At 34.7% G+C, this 20,839-nt stretch overlaps 2 protein-coding genes across 10 annotated transcripts; both read left to right on the top strand.

Annotated features, from left to right (window-relative positions):
- The first annotated feature begins 7,431 nt into the window (after positions 1–7,431).
- LOC140860762 (NADPH:adrenodoxin oxidoreductase, mitochondrial) lies at positions 7,432–13,916 on the top strand. 8 transcript variants are annotated; one of them, XM_073263767.1, is made up of 15 exons: positions 7,432–7,738; positions 7,828–7,859; positions 8,939–9,092; positions 9,244–9,348; positions 9,867–9,980; positions 10,092–10,145; positions 10,265–10,381; positions 11,052–11,161; positions 11,242–11,315; positions 11,696–11,757; positions 11,863–12,058; positions 12,367–12,430; positions 12,603–12,670; positions 12,783–12,928; positions 13,420–13,916. In XM_073263767.1, the coding sequence occupies exons 3-15, from the start codon at positions 8,970–8,972 to the stop codon at positions 13,645–13,647; spliced, it is 1,461 nt and encodes a 486-aa protein (XP_073119868.1). In that variant the 5' UTR covers positions 7,432–7,738; positions 7,828–7,859; positions 8,939–8,969; the 3' UTR covers positions 13,648–13,916. The 8 variants fall into 8 exon arrangements, with proteins under 8 accessions (XP_073119868.1, XP_073119869.1, XP_073119866.1 ...); XM_073263768.1 differs by having other exon boundaries at positions 8,943–9,092; XM_073263765.1 differs by having other exon boundaries at positions 7,836–7,859.
- Positions 13,917–14,816: 900 nt separating this feature from the next.
- Positions 14,817–20,362, top strand: LOC140859892 (protein EXECUTER 2, chloroplastic). 2 transcript variants are annotated; one of them, XM_073262504.1, is made up of 11 exons: positions 14,817–15,271; positions 16,060–16,176; positions 16,238–16,303; positions 16,759–16,865; positions 16,961–17,042; positions 17,565–18,251; positions 18,647–18,773; positions 18,864–19,030; positions 19,105–19,179; positions 19,905–19,997; positions 20,082–20,362. In XM_073262504.1, exons 1-11 carry the CDS (start codon positions 14,930–14,932, stop codon positions 20,181–20,183), a joined length of 1,965 nt encoding a protein of 654 aa, XP_073118605.1. In that variant the 5' UTR covers positions 14,817–14,929; the 3' UTR covers positions 20,184–20,362. The 2 variants fall into 2 exon arrangements, with proteins under 2 accessions (XP_073118605.1, XP_073118606.1); XM_073262505.1 differs by having other exon boundaries at positions 15,133–15,271; positions 15,932–16,176.
- The last annotated feature ends 477 nt before the right edge of the window (positions 20,363–20,839 follow it).

A 20,839-nucleotide genomic window follows, 5' to 3' on the forward strand; every position in this document is an offset into this window, starting at 1 on the left:
GCGATAGCGATGAAGACGATGAGAAAGCCAACATATGCCTCATGGCTAAGGATGATGGCATCATCTCCGATGAAGAGGTACCTTCTTATGATGAACTATTGCATGCATATCAACTCATGTATGATATGACTAAATCTCTTAGAAAGGAAAATAAAACCTTAAAAATGAATTAGAATCTAAGGAGCATGAAAACCTAAGATTAAAGGATAAAATAGTTTACTTAGAAAAATCATTTGACAAATTCAATGTTAGTAAATTGAATAACTTACTAAGCATGCAAAAATGTAGCTTTGATAGAGGCGGTTTAGGGTATGAAAAGAAATCAATTGACTTACTAGTCTCATTTCTAAAGCTAAAATGAGATCACCCCTACATGCTCTTATTGTTGTAAAATTGGTCATGTTAGACATAAATGTAGATCTTTAAGATTTTAATATGATCAAAAGAGCTATATGAAATGGAGGCCTAAGAGTACTTAACAACTCATCAGTCGGTATTATGAGATCATGATCTAAGAGAGTTCATCATAGATCGGTTTAAACTGTCTTGACTTGCGACTGGTTTTCCTGATGAACGCTGCTTTGTCCAAGGAAATAGGATTTTAAAGAGGTCATAGCCCTACCTACTACTGGGAGCACTCTTGGAAAATGGCGATGATGTTGCTATGAGAGACTGAACTCTTAGAAGTCCATTTTATATATCTCTTTTTTAACACTGTGGACCCAAAAGAACTAAAGGGTTCCAAAATCAATTCTTGCAGGGAAATAGAAAAAATATTCTTCCTATCATATGGTATCTAGACAGTGGATGTTCTAGACATATGACGGGGAACAAGGAGCTACTCCAATCCATCAAACCAAAGAAGAAGGGAACTGTCACCTTTGGAGACAACAACAAATGAGTAATTGAAGGAATCAACTCAATAGGTATATCTAAATCTTGCTTGATTGATGATGTACTCCTAGTGAAAGGGCTTAAACATAATCTACTAAGCATAAGTCAATTATGCGATAAAGGTTATGAAGTCAGATTCACTCCCCAACACTGCACTATATCACTTACGACTGAAAAATCCATAAATTTCAAAGGATATAGAAGTGAAAATGTATAAAAGGTTTCTTTAAATAATTTATCTTTATCAAATATCAAAAGCCTTGTATCTTTGAATGTTGATGATAACATTCTTTTGCATAGACGACTAGGTCATGTTGGTTCTAGTACCATTGAAAAACTTTTGAAATTTGATTTAGTCGTTGGTATGCCAAAATTTAATTTAAAATTAGATTCTATTTGTGATGCGTGCCAACTTGGCAAACATACAAGAGAATCTTTTAAAAGCAAAAATTTTGTATCAACTTCTATGCCCCTTGAACTTCTCCACCTAGATCTATGTGGTCCCTCGAGAAATGTTAGCCTAGGAGGGAAGCTTTATGCATTTGTCATTGTGGATGATTTCTCACGTTACACATGGACACTGTTTTTAGCCCACAAAAATGATGCCTTTGATTATTTTAAAACTTTTATCAAACGAGTTGAGAACGAGAAAAATCTTTCTATCAAACAGATCCATAGTGACCATGGGACTGAATTTCAAAATGAAAATTTTACAAATTTTTGTGAAGAAAAAGGCATCGGTTACAATTTTTCTTGTCCTAGGACTCCTCAACAAAACGGGGTCGTTGAGAGGAAAAATAGGACACTTGTAGAGATTGCAAGGACCATGATATGTGAGCATTCTCTACCAAAATATTTTTGGGCTGAAGCAATGAACACTGCCTGTTATATCATCAATCGTGTATCAATAAGGCCCATTCTAAAAAAAACTCCATATGAATTATGAAGAGGGAGAAAGCCTAACATTTTATATTTTTGGGCTTTTGGATCTAAATGCTATATCCATAATAATGGTAAGGATAACCTTGGAAAATTTGATCCCAAATCCGACAAATGTATTTTTCTTGGGTATTCTACTACGAGTAAGGCTTATAGAGTATTTAATAAGCGCACCTTACTTGTCGAAGAATCCATGCATGTAATTTTTAATGAATCTATGTCTATAGTTTCTCGTACTAACAATGACGACGTAGATTTACTCAAAGAAGATATGGCCTCCTCAAGCCTAAATGATATAGATGTTTCTGTTGAGGAAACACCACTTCCGAAGGAATGGACGCTTCACAAAGATCACCCAGTGGATCTTATCATCGGCAGTCCTTCAAAGGGAGTAACCACTTGTTTTTCTCTTAACAATATTTGCAATCATCTTGCATTTGTTTCTCATGTTGAACCTAAATGTGTTGATGATGCATTATTAGATGATTCTTGGATTATTGCTATGCAAGATGAATTAAATGAATTTAAACGGAATGATGTATGGTTTCTTGTTCCTAGGCCGCATGATAGATCTATTATTGGTACTAAATGGGTTTTTAGGAATAAACTTGATGAGCATGGTACTATCACTAGAAATAAAGCTAGACTTGTAGCAAAATGATATAGTCAAGAAGAAGGCATAGATTATGATGAAACTTATGCGCCTGTTGCTAGACTAGAATCCATTCGCATGCTACTTGCTTTTGCTTGCTCTAAGAATTTTAAATTATTTCAAATTGATGTTAAAAGCGCCTTTTTAAATGGTGATTTAAAAGAGAAAGTATATATTGAACAACCTGATGGCTTTATTGATTCGTTATTTCCTGATCATGTGTATAGACAAAATAAAGCATTGTATGGTTTGAAACAAGCTCCTCGAGCTTGGTATGAAAAATTATCAACTTTCCTTCTCTCAAATGGTTTTTCGAGATGAAAGATTGACATTACTTTATTTACAAAAAATGTCAAAGATGATTTATTTATTGTGCAAATTTATGTCGATGACATAATTTTTGGTTCTACTAATGAAACTCTTTGTCAAGAATTCTCTAAGTTGATGCAGGATCACTTTGAGATGAGCATGATTGGGAAACTTAACTATTTCCTCGGATTGCAAATCAAACAATGCAAGGATGGGTTCTTTGTTAACCAAAGCAAATACATAAAGGAGATTCAAAAGAAGTTTGGGATGAAGAATACAAAATCATCATCCACACCGATGAGCACTGCAATCAGAAGGATGAAAATGGTAAATCTGTAGATCAATCTTCCTTTCGTAGTATGATCCCCTTACTTTATGCTACTGCTAGTAGGCCGGATATTATGTTTAGTGTTTGCTTGTGTGCACGGTTTCAATCATGTCCAAAGGAATCACATTTGTTCGCCTTAAAACACATTTTTAAATATCTTTCAAATACTCCAAATCTCGGCTTGTGGTATTCGAAAAATTCTTTCTTTGATTTAAAAGCGTATTGTGATGCCGACTTTGGTGGATATAAGGTGGACATGAAAAGCACTAGTGGAACTTGTTTCTTTCTAGGAAATTGTTTAGTTTCTTGGTTTTCAAAGAATCAAAATTGTGTTGCGTTGTCAACGACCGAAGCCGAATATATGGCTGCCGATAGTTGTTGTGCGCAAATTCTTTAGATGAAGCTTCAATTGCTCGACTGTGGTGTATCTTTTTCAAAAATCCCTATTTTCTGTGACTACACTAGCGCCATATGTCTTACAAAGAATCCGATTCAACATTCGCCCACCAAACATATTGACATTCGTCATCATTTTATTCGTGATCACATCGAACGAAATGAAGTTGAACTTCAATATGTTGACACTAAAAATCAAATTGCCGATATTTTTACAAAACCACTAGATGAAAATACTTTTATTCATTTGCGTGGTGAACTTGGCATGATTGAGTTGTAATCGCATGTGGACATAAATTGAAATTTAATGTCATATTATGGGGGAGCTTAATAATAAAATTCAAGGAACTTAATTTTGGATAATACAAATTAATTGTATTTATTCAAAGTTATCAAGCTCACATTTTATGTGAAATTTATGTGTTGCATTTTAGAAATCATATTTTAATTCTCTTGTTTTGCATTTACTTTCCAGTCTTTTTTATTATCACAAAAAGGGGAAGAATTAGTTTGGTTAAATACTTTAACTAAGGGGGAGAGTTAGTATGGTTAAATGCATGGAGAATAAAATTGGTTATTTGATAAACAAATTGTTTTTAACTAACTATTTAATTGAGGGGGAGTTTTTGCATAGTTTTATTTATGCAATTTTATTGTGCAAATTTAAATTATTTATTTAATATTGTACATTTATTTATTCTATTTAACCAAGTTTTGTGATCATCAAAAAGGGGGAGATTGTTACGCCTTAAACGCATACAAATCTCGTGTTATGAGATTAATGTTTTTAATGCATTAACAAGTTTCATAATATTATGTTTTGATGATTACAAAACTCGGTTAATTGTTACTAACCATTTAAAGTGAGATTTTGCAGATTAGATTTATTGACAAATAAATTCTTGGAAGCTATTTTGAAGCTATAAATGTATTTATAAAGTCTTTTATTGCTCATTGAATGGATGAAACATTGTTATGTGGATATGAAGAAAAGGACAGAAGAAAAGGACAAGAAGAAGCCAAAGTATGGAGCAACAACTTCCGAAAATTACTGGGAATTTTTGATGCAATGAAATCAGATCTCCACCAATCATAATCCGGATGAGGATGTTTTAAACCATCTATCCAAATTTGAGAGCAATCCAACGGCTATATTGAGAGATATGATTTTTTCAAATATGCCCCGCACAGTACCTACTTCTGCAAGGAGCAAAAAGATGAAGAAGCAATTCCAGAAATTTACAAGAAACGTTTGATACATCAGAATCCGATCTCCACCAATCATAGTCAATATCAGGATGTTTTCAAACTTATATCAAAATTTCATATCAATCCAACGTCTAGATATGGAGTTATGATTTTTCCACAAAAGTTGCGCAGTACCTATTTCTGCAGAACATGAAGCGAAGGATGAAGAATCAACTTCCAAAAATTACTGGACGTGTTTGATTCAACCAAATCAAATCTCCACCAATCAAACGCAAGATCAATATGCTATAAACCTTATGTCCAAATTTCAGATCAATCAAACGGATGGATTGGGAGATATGAATTTTTCAAATGTGTCGCGCAGAACAAGAAGAGAAAACATGATGAAGCGACTTCCAAAAATTACTGGAAATGTTTGACTCGTTCAAATAAAATCTCCACCGTTCAGAATGAAGATTATGATTTTTAAAGCTTCAGGCAAAATTTCAGATCAATCCAACGGTTAAATTGTGAGATATGATTTTTCCACAAAATCCGCTCAGTGCTGGGTGGAAGCAGGCAGCGGCGCCGAACACTTTTTTGTCTACTCCTTGACTTCCCAACACACGCTGCATGCACCAAAACCAGATTCAAATCCTTGCCAACTATAAATAGAGGCTTTCCAAGGTCATTTGGAGACATCCCAACTCATCTCTTCTCTCATTTGCAAGAAATCTTCTCTCTATCAAAGTGTTTATGTAATATATTCAAATATTTGAGAGTGTTTGTAAAAATAGTTTGTGAGTTGGTTGTGCTATTGTTGTAAACACTTGAGTGTGAAGCTAAGTATGTTGTACAATTTTTGTAAACACTTGAGTGTGAAGTCAAGTGTGTTGTGTTGAGGCTATCCTTGGAGCCCTTAAGACCAAGTGTTCGAGTTGTATCGACGCGATGATCGTGTTGAGTTGTACGGCTATCCTTGGAGCCATCAAGGTCAAGACGTTGAAGTGCTAGTGGATCCTTGGTTAATCGATCTTAACCAAGAAGGGGAGACGTAGACGATTTATCGTCGAACTTCCATAAACATATCCTATCTCATTTATCGCTTTATTTATTTTACGCATTTATTTATCGCATTTATTTTTTATTGCTTTAAGTCTTCCGCTTGCGTATTTGCATAATCGCTTTAAATTGCTAAAGTTGTCAATAGAACCTAAATCCCTCCATTAGGTTCTAACAGAAAATCATTCAAGAACACCATCACAAAAATTTGAGTCACCAACAACACAAACAATATGACCATAAGAGACCAATGTTATAAAAAAGAAGACCATCACACAATCTGCATAGCTTGAGAATTGAGAAAATAAATCATACAAGGTGAATGAAAATTAGAACAGAAAAAAAGACGACCATCACAAAATCAGCATGCAAACTTACAAAAAAAATTAGGGGAAAATATGTATTCTTAGCTTGTGAATTGAGTCAAAAAAAAAAATCACATTGAGTGAATGAAAATGAAAAGAGAAAAAGAAACCAACGGGAGTGAAGAAGAGAAGAAAACGTATCAACAGAGAGAAAATAGGAGAGATAACCAACGTATATGTATAAATTTGAATTTGACCAATCACATTATTTTGAATATATAATTATTTTTATTTTTCAAAAAGTAAAATAATTAGTTAAGTTTAAATTAAGATAAATGGATTTTAACAAAATAGAGGTCATTGACTTAAAATTTTTTTAAGGTCATTTGACTAAAATTGAAGACCAGCTAAGGTCATTTTTTTAAATGTCCCCAGCTACGATTTTTAAAAAACCGACACATGTTGTGTTGCAACGATCAATTGCGACGGTTTTTATTTTTAAAAACCGCTACAAATTTCCTTTGTATTCCTCTCTTCTCGATCTTATTTTCTTGCACCCAGGGGTGTTCATATTTTGGATAAAACCGAAAAAACCAGAAATCCAAACCGAAAAAATCAAATATCGAACCGAACCGAACCGAAAACCGTATTTTGTGATTCAGATATAAATATTAAAACATAAGTTTATTTGGTTCGGTTTTGGATTATATATGTAAAAATCGAACCGACCGAAAAAATCGAAATTGAATTAAATTAACAATTTTATTTATATTTTTTATTTATATTATATATGCTATGAGATGATATTTAGTGAATGAATAATCATTTTGAATAATTTTTAGGTGATTGTTGTTGTTTATGTAATTTTTAGTTGATTGTTATTTTTGTAAGTCTTTTAAACTTTATTTTTAAATTTTAACTAAGAAATCATGTAAAAAAACATATTATATTTTATAATGTATTTATATTATTAATTTAACCGTATCAAAATTTGTTTTGTTTTTTTGAAAATATTATAAGAGTGTGGTTGGATATGTCATTGTATTGTTTGTTATTTTTTATTTCTTCATTATATGACTATAACTTTAAGTTGTGTGTTCAGATATTTAAATTACATGTTGGATCAAATTTATGTTTTTTTAATTGTGTTATGTATTATTAATGATAAAATAGACCAAATCGAACCGTATAAACCGCTCCGCTATATTATAAAAACTGAACTGAATCGAAGTAAAACGATTTAACTTTGAATTTTATTTTTTCATAAATCGAAAACTGAAAACCGAAAAATCGAACCGAAATTAGATAAATTAAACCGAGCCAACCGAGTCTCCAGGTTTATGCTTCATTTGGGCAGACGTGATTTGGAAGGAAAAGACCATTTCTTTTTCTTTTATCTGCCGTCTTCTTCTTTCTTCTTTTTTCCGTTCACTTCAATCCACTATATCTCCTCCGTCGGTCGCCGGTTTTAAAAAATAAGAGTAGCTTCAGAATCCAATCAACGAGAGCTATCTACCGGCACCTATATTTCATATTTTTATCGACATTCCCGGAAACCCGTCGCGCCACCGCCGTTTTTTTCGCCGGAAATTGGGTGGAAATTGTTGTTCTTAGTTTCTTGGTGCTCGTTGCCTAAGCCTTGAGTTTAATTTCGAGTGTTTGAAGGTAAATTTCGAAACTAGGGTTTCGAAAATTGGGGATTCTCGATTTTATTGAATTCAAGCGATTCATATTTGAATTATTATTGGTTGTAGACTTGTAGGTACTATTTTGGAGTCGATTCAAGGTATTGCCCAATTCTCAGAATTTTTTTTTTGGATAATTTCGAAATTCTAGATTGTTAATATTGGGTATTTTCGCATTTGAGTGTTGATTATGATTATTCATTAATTGGTCTTTAGATGCTCTAGAAAATATAAATGCTAATTTTCGAAATTTAGCATTTACTGAGATCAATGTTTCTGTTTATTGCATCCTATGTTATTGTACTTTGTTTAAGCTTGTATATCTTTGCATGCCATGGCTCATTTCAGTCATTAGTGTATTAGCATTTAATACTCCTGGTTTCATTCATGCTAGGTAAACTATGAAAAATAAGTATATAATGCTTGTTAAACTAATTAATTAATTAATTCTTATTAAATGTGTGATAAGAAAATTAAAAACTTTCTGAATTTCTTTAATCTTTAGCAGAGTCATGTATAATTGGTATATAATTAGCTCATTTCCACATAATAATTTACTTCCTAAATCCTAATTGAGAAGGAGATTCAAACAACATTGGTCACAAAGAGAGAAACTTATATTGCAATTATCAACGCTTTTGGAAACGACAAAGAGGAAAATACGTTAATCGTATAAAACCATGGTTTGGTCATACAAAAAAAATTAGGGAGAATTGAGTTTTAAAAGTGTTGCATGCCTGCAACAAATAATAGTTATATTATGATACACGCAATCTCTGTGTGAGTCGCGTCTACTAGTATTTAAACTAAACACAACTTAAGTAGAATAAAACGAGTCGGCGAGAAAATTATTTAAGGATCCAAACAAATTAACTAAACAATCTATACATTAATTCATTTATGTTTCGTTTCACCGAGATTGAAAATTTCGAAAAACATGTGTTCTTAACTATAAACAAATAAAAGTATATCATACATAAGAAAAATAGTTTATTTATTCAATTTATAGAATTTGAAGTTATTTATAGTGGGTCCTGTAATCAGTATAAATGGGCCTAGTCCATTAGAATGTATTACTTATTGGGTTTTGTCAAAAGCCCAATATTCAGAGTCTCCTTCCCATTTACCCTTTTCAAAGTTTACGAAGAGAAGTAGAATTCAAAGGTTTTTTTTTTTGAAGAAAGAATTCAAAGGTTTCTATACCTCTGAAAATGGCGATTTTGGGAAAGCTAAAGCTAAAATCTTTGTCGAGAAGCTTCGCAGCTCTCTCTTCAGCTCCATTACGCATTTGTGTTGTTGGCAGTGGACCTGCTGGATTTTACACTGCGGAAAAGGTAGCTAAGCATGTGTTTGAGGATTTGTTTATTGATTTTGATTTTGTTTTCTAAGCATTGTATTGCTTTGTTTTCTTGAATTCATGAAGATTTCTGTTTCTTTGTTGTGATTATCCGAAATCGTGATGTTTTTTTATGGGTTTTGGATTAGCTTTTGAAGGCACACGAAGGAGTAGAAGTTGATATAATTGACCGATTGCCGACGCCATTTGGATTAGTACGGTCCGGAGTCGCACCTGATCATCCGGAAACCAAGGTCGGTTCCGACATACCCACACGGATTCTATTATGTTAAGCTAGAACCAAAATAATAAGACTCAAGTTGTGATTGAAATTATCATTTTACTGTTAAGTTCACGCCGTGTTTTTACTTAAACGCATTACATGTTGCGGGTGTTGGATAAGACAATCAAGTTTTTATGAATAAAACATATGAAACATCTGTAGTTTTCTCTGAAATTAGTGTTATAGGCATGTGTAGTTTATTTCTTAGGATCTTAGGAAATCATCATAATTAATTCCTAGGACCTTGGAAGTAGTTCTCAAGCTTCATCTTTAGTTTTTCAGTAGCACAATTCCATAATGGGCCGTTGAAGTCATGTTTGTTGATGATGGTTGTTCTGATAGCAATGCTAGTTGTTTTATTGTAATTTAACTAGTGGGTCCGACGAAGGGAGAATGGGGAATGACGATTCTTTTGATTGAACTGCAATTCATACTGTTGTTTCCTGGTAATTCACTTATGGACTTGGTCACTCACAAAAAAGCCAACAGGTGGTGATCAATCAATTTTCACGGGTTGCACAAAATGAACGATGTTCATTCTATGGAAATATATCTCTCGGATCTTCCATATCTTTGGCAGAGCTTCGTGAGATGTATAATGCGGTAAGATAGCTATTATAGACAAGTATTTTGACAAGATGTCTATTTGGTTTCTTGTTTTTAGCCCCGCCTCCTACAAATATCCGATCAGGAAAGATTGAATTTTTGTGCCAGGTGGTGCTTTCTTATGGTGCTGAAAGTGACAGATCTCTTGGCATTCACGGGGAGGTTTGTGTATTATTCTTGTCACACACTGTCAGATGCTAGTGTGCTTCTATCTCATATTATTACGTTTTCTATAATGTAAAATCAGGTTTCATTTCTCTTTTGTATTCTTTTTGTTACAGGAGTTGGCTGGCATTCATGCCGCTAGAGAGTTTGTTTGGTGGTATAATGGGCATCCAGACTGTAGAAATCTTGCCCCAGACTTAAAAAGCTCTGACACTGCTGTTATTCTCGGGCAGGTTTCTTTCTACTTTTTGTTTTAGTTCTCACAATTTGACTCACAATGATGGTCCTAGCATGCATCTGTTCTTGCCAAATGGGTGAGGCAGTGTGGGCTAAGCAACTGTATGACTACATTACCTTTTAGATCAACAGCATCGGCATAAAACATGTTTATTTTGTTTGTTATCATAATTAGATGTCAAAGTTTTACTCTTGCACTATGAACCCTGTCCTTGTCCCCATGAACTGCAATGTCCACCTGCAGCAATTATAGAAAACAAGCCGTTTCTATTCCTTTGTTCTTCATATATGCTCCTTATGTCAGTGAATCTATTCACATCACCAAGATTTCCTTGTGAGTTCATGATCTTGTAGTTTAACATTGTGATTGTCAAATATAGGCTGTCTAGTTTATATCTTTATCAGTTCTCACATCTGCTCTGAAAGCATGGACATTACGTAAATTTCTCTGCTTCGGAGCTGGGTTCTTTGTCTTCACATTTCTGTGTACAAAAGTTAATATATAAAAGCAACCGTTCGAGTTGATTGAGTCATTTAAAATGATCGTGTTTTTGCTATAATTTTGTCTCCTCTTGTACCAAGTTCTTTTATATTAAACCATTTCCAATTCCAAAAACCTTCCCAAAATTTGTGATTTCCTTGCTTACATGTTACACTTGCTTTTAGGGTAATGTCGCTCTTGATGTTGCTAGAGTTCTTTTACGTCCAACAACAGAATTGGCAAGGACTGATATTGCCTGCCATGCATTGGCTGCCTTAGAAGGGAGCTCTATAAGGTTTCTCATCCGCTATAATATTATTTAGACACTGATGTTGGCTTTCGATTAATGTTTTGAGTTAACAATTATGTTTGCAGAAGAGTTTTTTTGGTTGGAAGACGTGGGCCAGTGCAAGCAGCCTGGACCGCAAAAGAGTTGCGAGAAATTCTTGGTAATTGCTCTATCTATTATCTAAAAGTTCGGTTTTTCACCTTTTTAACTTTTGAAAGTCCCACGGCCATTTATTCTGGATGAGGATACTTTACCTAAGTCAATCCTGATTTTGTTTGCTTATCAACTTTTTGCATTAAGTTTCGGTTGAAGTCTTAGTTTAATTAAGGCTATAAGTGATGAATGTTAGTTTCATGTATTCTTCACAAGTTAGAACACCAAGATTTTACTGTATAATGCAATCCATTTGTGTTATTAGCCTGAGATTCATGTTTTCATCACCTCATCAAGGTCGACTAATTTGATTCAGATGTTCATGAAAAAATAGAGACTTGAAATTTACAAGTATTTTGTTAAGCCTGATTTGAAATTCAATTTCAGGAATCAAAGATTTGGCTATTCGTATTCAACAAGCTGATCTAGTTACTACTCCGGCCGATGAGGTATGTTTCATCTCAAGTTCTTTTACTTCCTTACTCACATTTTTACAGAAGTCCAAAACATCCTTCGAACTGGTCATAATTCTTTGCCACTGTAAATTTGCGAAGATAGAAATGAAAAATAGCCGGATCAGAAAGCGAGTTTATGAGTTGCTCTCGAAAGCAGCCAATCCAGGAACTTCTCCTTTTTGCAATCCACGTGAGCTCCACTTTGCATTCTTCCACAAACCAGAGAAGTTTCTGGAATCGGATGATAAAAGTGGTTATCTTGCTGGTGTTCAGCTTGAGAAGACAATACTTAAAGGTAGTGTATATTGTCATATTTGTTTTACAGTAGGGCTTTTCTTATTCGCCCATTCAAATATTAAACTTTTCAAAATAGCATTTTCATGAACTTATGACAGGAACACGTTTACTTGTAACATTTATTTTCTTTTGTGGAATTTATTTTTCTGGTAATTGGACCCTCAGGGGCAGAAACTGAGATTTGTTTCAGAAATTTGATCATGCCGGCCCTGATCAGTTTGGTTTGTTTTTGTTTTGTTTTGTTTTTTTAAAAATAACCGGTAAATCTACCGATTACCACTCTCTTTATTTTGCTATATTTTATAGGAGATGATGGTCGGACAAAGCAGGTTGCTGTTGGTACTGGCGTGTATGAAGACATATCATGCGGGCAAGTTCTTTGGAACTAAGTATGACATGCATGTAATTTCACTAAATTTTAATCATGTTTAATACTTGCACTGTTTAAGAAATAGTTCAATATACTAGGATAGAAGTTATGTCTGCTTGTTGCTCCCTCGAATATGTTTGCTTGGTGATTAATTAAAAGGAACGTTTTGCAGGATAGCATTGAAGAGCATTGGCTACAAGTCGCTTGCTATTGATGGACTACCCTTTGATAACCACAAAGGTACACGAACATATGGAACATTGAGAATGACTTGTCTCAAAAGAGCTGTTTCTTTTGTGAAATTCGGAACATGGGTTTGCTTCCTAATGATTGATCTTCATATCCTTTTCAGGAATCGTTCCAAATATCGGAGGCCGTGTTCTAGCCAGTGTGTCACAAGATGAATCAAAATTCGACATAGGGTTGTATGTGTGTGGGTGGTTGAAGAGAGGACCAACGGGGATTATCGGTACCAACCTTTATTGTGCCGACGAGACGGTAAGTTTACTCATTTAAAGTAAAGAATTTAGCAGTGCCAATGTATTAGTAGACTTGACAAAAACTTGATAAACTCACTGTAATTCATTCTTCAATTGCACTTGGTGCTACATCCTCAATCATACCGATTGGATGCTCTCAGTCCTCATCCACTTATTGCATGGTCGATACATGTAGTTTGATAAGTTTTTATTGTGGATTGCTTTGCTGTGATGAAAATAAGCAACCAACAGTGACGGAGAGGACCCTCCATAAAAATTTCTTGATAGTAATATGGTTTTCATATATCTTAGTTAAGTTGAGGATGTATTTTGGTCCCTAGTTCTTGGCATTTAGCTTCGACTCCTTGAAATACAAATGCTGTCTCCGCTACTGTAGGTAAGGGCGAGTTGAGTCAAGTTGGCTTGTGTTTTATGTTGTCTCAAGGTACTATTTCTATATTGGCTACTACTTAGCTAACTAGATGTTTTGATCACCAAAACACGTGGCAGCTTGCGTGCATCACAGACGACATAAATAAAGGCGTATTGAGTTCTGACTCATCAAAACCCGGGGGACAAGGGCTGCTTCAACTATTAGACAGTCGGAGGATCGGAGTGGTCCCTTTCAGTGGCTGGGAAAGAATCGACTCTGAAGAGAGAAGGCGGGGAAGTTTGAAGGGAAAACCCCGGCAAAAGCTCACAACTTGGGAGGAGTTGCTTCAAGTTGGCTGTGCATAATGCAGCACAGAAATGCACTGCGCAGTTGTAGCAAGCAATGATAACGGTATGCATTCGTTATATTTGTTGAAAAAAATTATTTGAAGCGATATTTTTCTCGAAAAAATCAGAATGTGCGAGGAATTAAGCGCATCAAACCGTAGAAATACATGTATACAAGATTTTGAGGTGTATTTATATGAATTCATACGACAGACAACGTAATAAATTTTTTTTTTTTTTTTTTGTGAAGATGTTACAATGTATTTAACTCTTTTGCATTAGACTGCAATTCAATCAGGAGCACACTATGTTCTGGTATGCTGATGATTTTGAAATTTTCATGTAATTCGCAAAATTTATAACAAGATACATTTTTAATAACTAATTTTGTCATTCATAAATTCACCAAAATTTCCTCAATAAATCTCCTTCGCACACGATTTTTATATTTTTTTTTCAAAAAATATATAATAAAACGTTAAATGTTGGTTTTTATGATATCATCTTTTTACTACATGTAACTATATGAATACATGATATAATTGTTTAGATATTTTTGTAACACCTTCTCTCATATATAATAAAACGTTAAATGTTGGTTTTTATGATATCATCTTTTTACTACATGTAACTATATGAATACATGATATAATTGTTTAGATATTTTTGTAACACCTTCTCTCGCATCAAACTACTCACATGATTTTAATATATTACAGTGACATTTTTCTTTAATAATTTTTATTTAATTTTTTTTTAAAAATATTTTATTTTATTTTATCTTTTTTTTTTTAAGAAAACATGCACTACTTTGACACGATTCAATACTTATCATAAATGCGTAATATAAATACACTCTCATTTTGATATATGACATAACTACATTTTTTTGAGAAATAATCCTTTATAAAATAATTTCAGACTATTTTACAAAAAAATATCTCCTTTTATTCAGTACAAAATTATTGTAAAAACTTATTTTAATAATAAATTATAAATGACTAATTGAGTGATTTAGAAAATAATTAATTATATTAAAAATATTTATATGCGAATCACTCGTTAGTTTATAATTAATTTTTGGAAAAAACAAAAACGTGGGTCTTTGTTGTACGAATAAGCTCGAGAATTATCCTATCCAGCTAGAGATGCGATTCTATCCATAATACACAAATCCTTCGATTCAAGAAAATATCTCAAAACTTTGGAAAATTTTATTTAGGAAAAAAAGGGTGAAAAACCATTTCCATAACTCCAACCCACGATTCAAGATTGCAAATTGAGCTAAAAAAAATTCAAGATGGCGGTGGCCAATGCTTGGGCGACAGGGCACTCCGCCGTTCCGCCGCCACAGCTCCGACCTTTCTTGTCATCTTCACCAGAAACCGGTCCTTTCCCCAAGAAGAAACATTCAGTCGATTTCGCTCATAAAGTTCTTCTTACAAGAAGCAAGAACTCGAGGCTGGTTTGCAATTGCCGGAGTAATATTGAGAGTGGTAATCATGGCACCTCTGGCAGTAATAGTGGCAGCTTTTGTTCTTCTTCATCATCAGCATCATCATCTGCAGATTGGGATTGGAATAGGTGGACCCGCCATTTTTCTGAAATTGAGCAGGCTGAGAGCTATGCTTCTGTTCTCAAGGTTCAGTTTTTTTTCACACACCGGTTCTTGTAGAAATTTATGAACACAGTTTGTGCGTTGATCGTTTTTTTTTTCCTCTGGGATTCAAGAAATGTTTTTTTTTCTATTTTGGTATTTTTATGCATGATGACTTATACAGTTATGCTGTTGTGGATTTTCTGCCAAGAGTTGCTCTTGGTTTTTATTTTTTAGGATAACTCATATTTTTTGGTTTTATGTTATATATGTAATCTATTCTAGTAGGATTTGAAGTTGCTACCGACGCGAGGCAATCCTCCTGCTCGTACATATCAAAGTAGATTAAGTTCCATCTCTACTTGCAAGCCATAGCATCGTTTAGTATAGGATGAAAATGGCCTTGGAATGGCTGAGAGGTTTTAGTCTGTTAGATGGTCCAACCTGCAAATTGAACTATGTAATTGAACTTTAAAGATTTGCCACTGTCTGTTCTAACGCATTCTCTTTATTAAAGGGGCTTTGGGCATATTTTTCACCTTTTCTGATTGCAAGTGATTAATGTATATGTTGTTCTGCGATAGTAATTATTTAGTTCTAAGGAAATGATAGGTTGTCCTTTGGTAGGTAGATTAGCTTATTTTTCGAACATTTTTTTCCTGGTGGAGTTTGTGATTGTACCCCTCCTTGACTTATGTGGCGCAGTATGTTTTGCTGGTCGAAGCATTTGAGGCTGAATGGGACCTCTAATTTATCGAGTAATTTACAGGAAAAAGAAATTCTACACAACTGTCATTTCAGTTTGAGAAATAATGACTTGTTATAGTTCACAGTTTCAACTGGATGAGGCAATAGAGAGTGAAGACTTCCAGGAAGCTGCTAAGTTGAAAAAAGCAATTGCAGAGGCAACATCAAAAGATAGTATTGCTGAAATTATGGCTCAATTGAAGGTAAATTAGTGTTCAAATTGAGTTGTGTGAGTAAATTTACATCAATTTCTGTTTGTTCCAGTATGCTATCGAGGAAGAACGTTACCAAGATGCCTCAAGATTATGCCAAAGTACAGGAAGCGGTCTGGTAATATACTGATAGCTTTTGATGCTTTTTCTATCTTGATTATCTGGTTTACTGCTTTTGTTACTCTTGTCTTTCCCACTTCTCAGTCTATAAATGACTATACATGACGTCAGCCGTCTTTCCCGGTTTCTTTTTAACGATAGGTATAAAAAATGCCACCTCTGCTTTGGCAATACCACTATGTCGTGGTACAAATGTACAAAATGTGTTTGATGTCTTCTAACACTAGTAATTAAAACTATCTTCGTTGGCTCTACAAGGGCATTACATGAGAAATACAAAAAAAAAATGTGAGGAGGGGACAAATATAGAATGATTATTTCAATCTATTTAATCTATGTGGGAGAACGTTGCAGATGCTCATCCTTACCTTTCTTGTTCCTTGTTTCATCAGTTCAGTTTCTTGCTCAAAAGTTAGAAATCTGACACTGCTCCTATCTATTTCATGCATGCAGGTTGGTTGGTGGGTTGGATATTCTAAGGACTCAGATGATCCTTTTGGGAGATTGATTCGGATCACTCCTGGAATGGGCAGATTTGTTGGCAGAAGTTATAGTCCAAGGTGATAATAAGAAATTAAAGAAGAGAGCATTTTTTCTTGTTTGATCTCCCTAATTATGCAACTAGAATGTCTCCAGTAATGAGAAATTATTGCAGGCAATTGGTCAATTCATCTCCTGGAACTCCACTGTTTGAAATATTTGTGATTAAAGATGCAAATGGGACGCCCGAGATGCAGGTGATCTGAATGTTGCTAGCTATGGCAAAATGTTGAAGTTTTCCATTGGAAGCTTCTCTTATCTTTTTTTCTTGTTTAAAATATAATTTAAACATGTGTGCTCATAGTGTGAGTCACGCACAAACTTAAAATCCTGGAAAACCAACATCTTCAACAATAAACAAAATGGTTGGCCATAGAAAGCTCGTACTTCTCTCCATTTGAGTTCTGAGTCATATAATACTTATCCTTTACATGAGAAATGTCGGTTTGCTTGGGATGAATTCAGAACTTATGAGCATGGGGTTGGAATCAAGCTTCTTTCACCCATACTTACCCGTTGACTGTTTTGAAAGTCCAAGAAAAATTTGAACATATTGCTGAAAATGAGGCTAAGTCCACTCATGTTTCGAAACTCCTGTAGTAAGAGCTGTGGCTTAGGTTCTGCCCTTTACACCTGGAATTGCTAGCCCATCAATATTTTGATGATTATATAGATTTGTCATCTCCTCGGAAAATGTTCTTATGCATTGTATCTTACAGGTTGTATTTCTAAAACGAACTAAAGGAAATTCGACTAATTCAAGTACATCATCTGATAAATCCACTAAACCATCAGCTAACGAGATTGTGGATGCACCAGTAGTTGATGATAAAGTAGAAGAAAGTGAAGCAGAAAAAAGAAAAATAAAAAGTATCGATATAGAAGGAGCTGAGGAAGGGATAAAAAGTGTCATGAATTTTCTTAAAGAAAAAATTCCAGAATTGAAGTTTAAAGTAATGAAAGTTAATGTTACCGAAGACGTGACTGAGGATACTGTGAGGCAATTGATAGAAGACGATAATGAGAATACAACCAGTGAAGATTCAGAGGAGGAAGCTGGTGATATAGATGACGATCAGCAAGAACGAGTCACTGCTCAAGGAGATAATGACACATTGGAAGATGAAAAGAATCTAGACATGAAACTTTACATTGGAGGAGTATTGCATAATAAAGAAGACGATCATACAAAAGATTTGTTTGTTCGTGTCCCAGCTAATATAAAGGATGCGGAGAGGGATTCCTTTGTGTTGCATATTCCAAAGAGAGATCAAGATAATGACACAGAAGAAAATGCAGCATCTAAGGTGAAGGTGGTGGCTGCTATCACAGCCCAAAGTGTTTCTGAACTTATGCCTCCTGAAGTGGCCAAGGTGTTTATGGGCTCTGATAAAGTTTCTTCTAAGGTATTAATGAAACATAAGTGTACTTTATTAAAGAAGAAGTTGTAGAAAAAACCAATTGGTAGATATGTGCTTCCAAAGGTTCTGTTTTGAATGAGGGGCTGAAATATTGCATCTGGGAAAACGTACACCTTTGATCCAATAAATTTTATTCCTATGTTTACCTCCTGTGAGGTTGGGGAAGGTTGGGGATATCCTGATCTTTTTCATGGAATATGTATTCCAATTTGGCATTCCTTTGTGGTTACTGATTTTGAAATTTTGCACTAGAAATGTTCTGCCACCTTGAGCAGTGGGTCTCGTTTCAAATAGCTCTATATCTGTATCCATTGTTTCAATCATCCAAAGCTTAATGTTGATTTATTTCAAAACTCTGAATTATATTTTGATCACTATAGATTTCCAAAGATGTTCGAGAAATGGTTAAGCTTGCTGTCAGTAATGCTCAGAAGCAGAATAGATTATCCGAGTACACAAATTTTAGTCGTATTACTACCGCCCAAGGTGATTTAGATCCATTTGATGGTGAGTTTGCCTCATCGCCCTTTTCCCATGTATGTTTATTTTGATACAAATAACATCTCTTTCACTCTAGATGTATTATTGTTACTTCAGGTCTATATGTTGGTGCTTTTGGCCCTTATGGTACTGAGGTGGTTCAATTAAGGCGGAAATATGGCAGCTGGACTGTGAATAGTGATGAAAAATCTTCCGACATGGAGTTCTTCGAGTATGTCGAGGCAGTTAAGCTGACCGGGGATTTGAATGTTCCAGCGGGGCAGGTTAGAGTTTGGTCCATTTCTTTAGCCGTTAATTTGTTGGATATATACTAACCTTATGCCTGACATCTGTCTAGGTGACTTTTCGTGCTAAAATTGGGAGAGGTAATCGGCTTACTAATCGGGGAATGTACCCAGATGAACTTGGAGTGGTATATACTCGTGACCCTCCTCTTCCCTCCCTTGATTCACATAGCCCACTGAATACGCTTGAGTTCTATATCTTACTTGCGATAAGGTGGTTAAATGATTAAGGTAATGAAGAACGGAAAGTCGGTTCAAACCGATTATGAAAATGAAACAAAAATGAAAATGAGTACTGTATGAGTAGAGAGAATTCAGTAACTTTGCCTTCTTTTTAAAAGCTACAGTTGAGTTGAGCATCTTTTTGTTACTAATGAAGTTGGAAAAGTTTCCACCTTTTTGTGTCAATTTGTATGGAGATGCTATATTAAATGGAGCTGAATGTTGGGCTGTAAATCAGCATGAGCAAAAGATAAGTGTTGCAGAGATGAGGATGATAAGGGGGATGTGTGGAAATACGAAGTTGGACAAGAAAAGAAAGGAGAATGTTAGAGAGAGTCTGTTGCCCTTATTGTGAGAGACACGATTAAAATGTGATAGATATATACTTGGGCAACTAATAAATGACCCAATTAGGTTATGTGAGATCGTGACAAATATGTGCATTAACCATGGGAAAGAGAGGGACAAAAAACTATGGTATACCGAAAACCCGTGTAGGGCGATCCTACTTAATAGGATAAAGATTTCTTGTTATTGATTTATGCCAAATCGTGGCAAGAGTCGCCCTCGAGAGAAGAGTAAAAGTCTTTCTATGTTAGGAACTTCAAAACATGTATATATTTTCTTCCAGGTTGCAAGTTACAGAGGCCAAGGAAGGATCGCTGAATTTGGGTTCCAGAATCCAAAGTGGGTTGAGGGGGAACTGTTACAACTAAACGGCAAGGTAATGCAATCCCATGCACAAATGCCTACCAAATTTTAGCCCTAATGTTGAATCGTTTACTGATCACTCTCGTTGATTGCACAGGGCTTGGGGCCATATGTGAAAGGTGCGGACCTTGGTTTTCTTTATGTCGTCCCTGAGCAGAGTTTTCTTGTGTTGTTCAATCGTTTGAAACTACCTGAGTAAATCGAGCCAGCAAAATCTTATACTTCTGCGGCTAGATTTTGGAACTGACACTTTCGAGTAACTTTTTTTCTCGTCCTTTTTAATTTTACCGTTTTTGTATCTTGTCCAATGACTCGGGAAATTTTGACACTTGGTTGTGGTGCATGAAAGTATAATAGAAGAAACATATGCTTGATCTAGTGTGGAAGACGATGAAGCCCTACCATAACATATGTTTGGTTTAATTTCTGTGCTGGAGAACCATCATAATCAATCCCTTGTGTATAGTTAAAATAGAATGAGATCGTAGGAATATGCATGCATATCTATTTCATTGATCGATGCTTATTATTTAAGCTCGAGTTTTATCATAGTTTATTATTTAAAAATTGTGAGAATGAATGGGTGGACAGCATGAAGCTAAGCGAAAAAAGGGACTCAACTGAAAAAAAAGGACTCTATTGATCTGATAAGAAAGTGAGAGTATGCTGGACTTTTTGGCTACTTTTCTGTGCACATAAAAGTGGTAAATCCAGCCTAAAAATCTCCATTTCCTCGTCACCTTATTGCCCTTAAATATGCTCACACACTTCAGAAGACACCCAATGATTACAATGGTTAGTAAGTATCCTCTGTGATGACCGAACCAAGGATCTGAACGATAAAACGTCCTGAAA

This window comes from Henckelia pumila, chromosome 4 (assembly GCF_033568475.1).
Source record: "Henckelia pumila isolate YLH828 chromosome 4, ASM3356847v2, whole genome shotgun sequence".
Lineage (NCBI taxonomy): Eukaryota > Viridiplantae > Streptophyta > Magnoliopsida > Lamiales > Gesneriaceae > Henckelia > Henckelia pumila.

Bases quoted from the DNA above. Each gene is read 5' to 3' on its own strand.
- LOC140860762 (XM_073263767.1), top strand. From the start codon at position 8,970: ATGGCGATTTTGGGAAAGCTAAAGCTAAAATCTTTGTCGAGAAGCTTC. The intron at 10,146-10,264 runs GTTTGTGTATTA...TTTTTGTTACAG, and splicing joins CTCTTGGCATTCACGGGGAG to GAGTTGGCTGGCATTCATGC. The intron at 12,431-12,602 runs GCAAGTTCTTTG...AACGTTTTGCAG, and splicing joins TATGAAGACATATCATGCGG to GATAGCATTGAAGAGCATTG.
- LOC140859892 (XM_073262504.1), top strand. From the start codon at position 14,930: ATGGCGGTGGCCAATGCTTGGGCGACAGGGCACTCCGCCGTTCCGCCG. The intron at 16,304-16,758 runs GTAATATACTGA...TCATGCATGCAG, and splicing joins AAAGTACAGGAAGCGGTCTG to GTTGGTTGGTGGGTTGGATA. The intron at 16,866-16,960 runs GTGATAATAAGA...AAATTATTGCAG, and splicing joins GGCAGAAGTTATAGTCCAAG to GCAATTGGTCAATTCATCTC.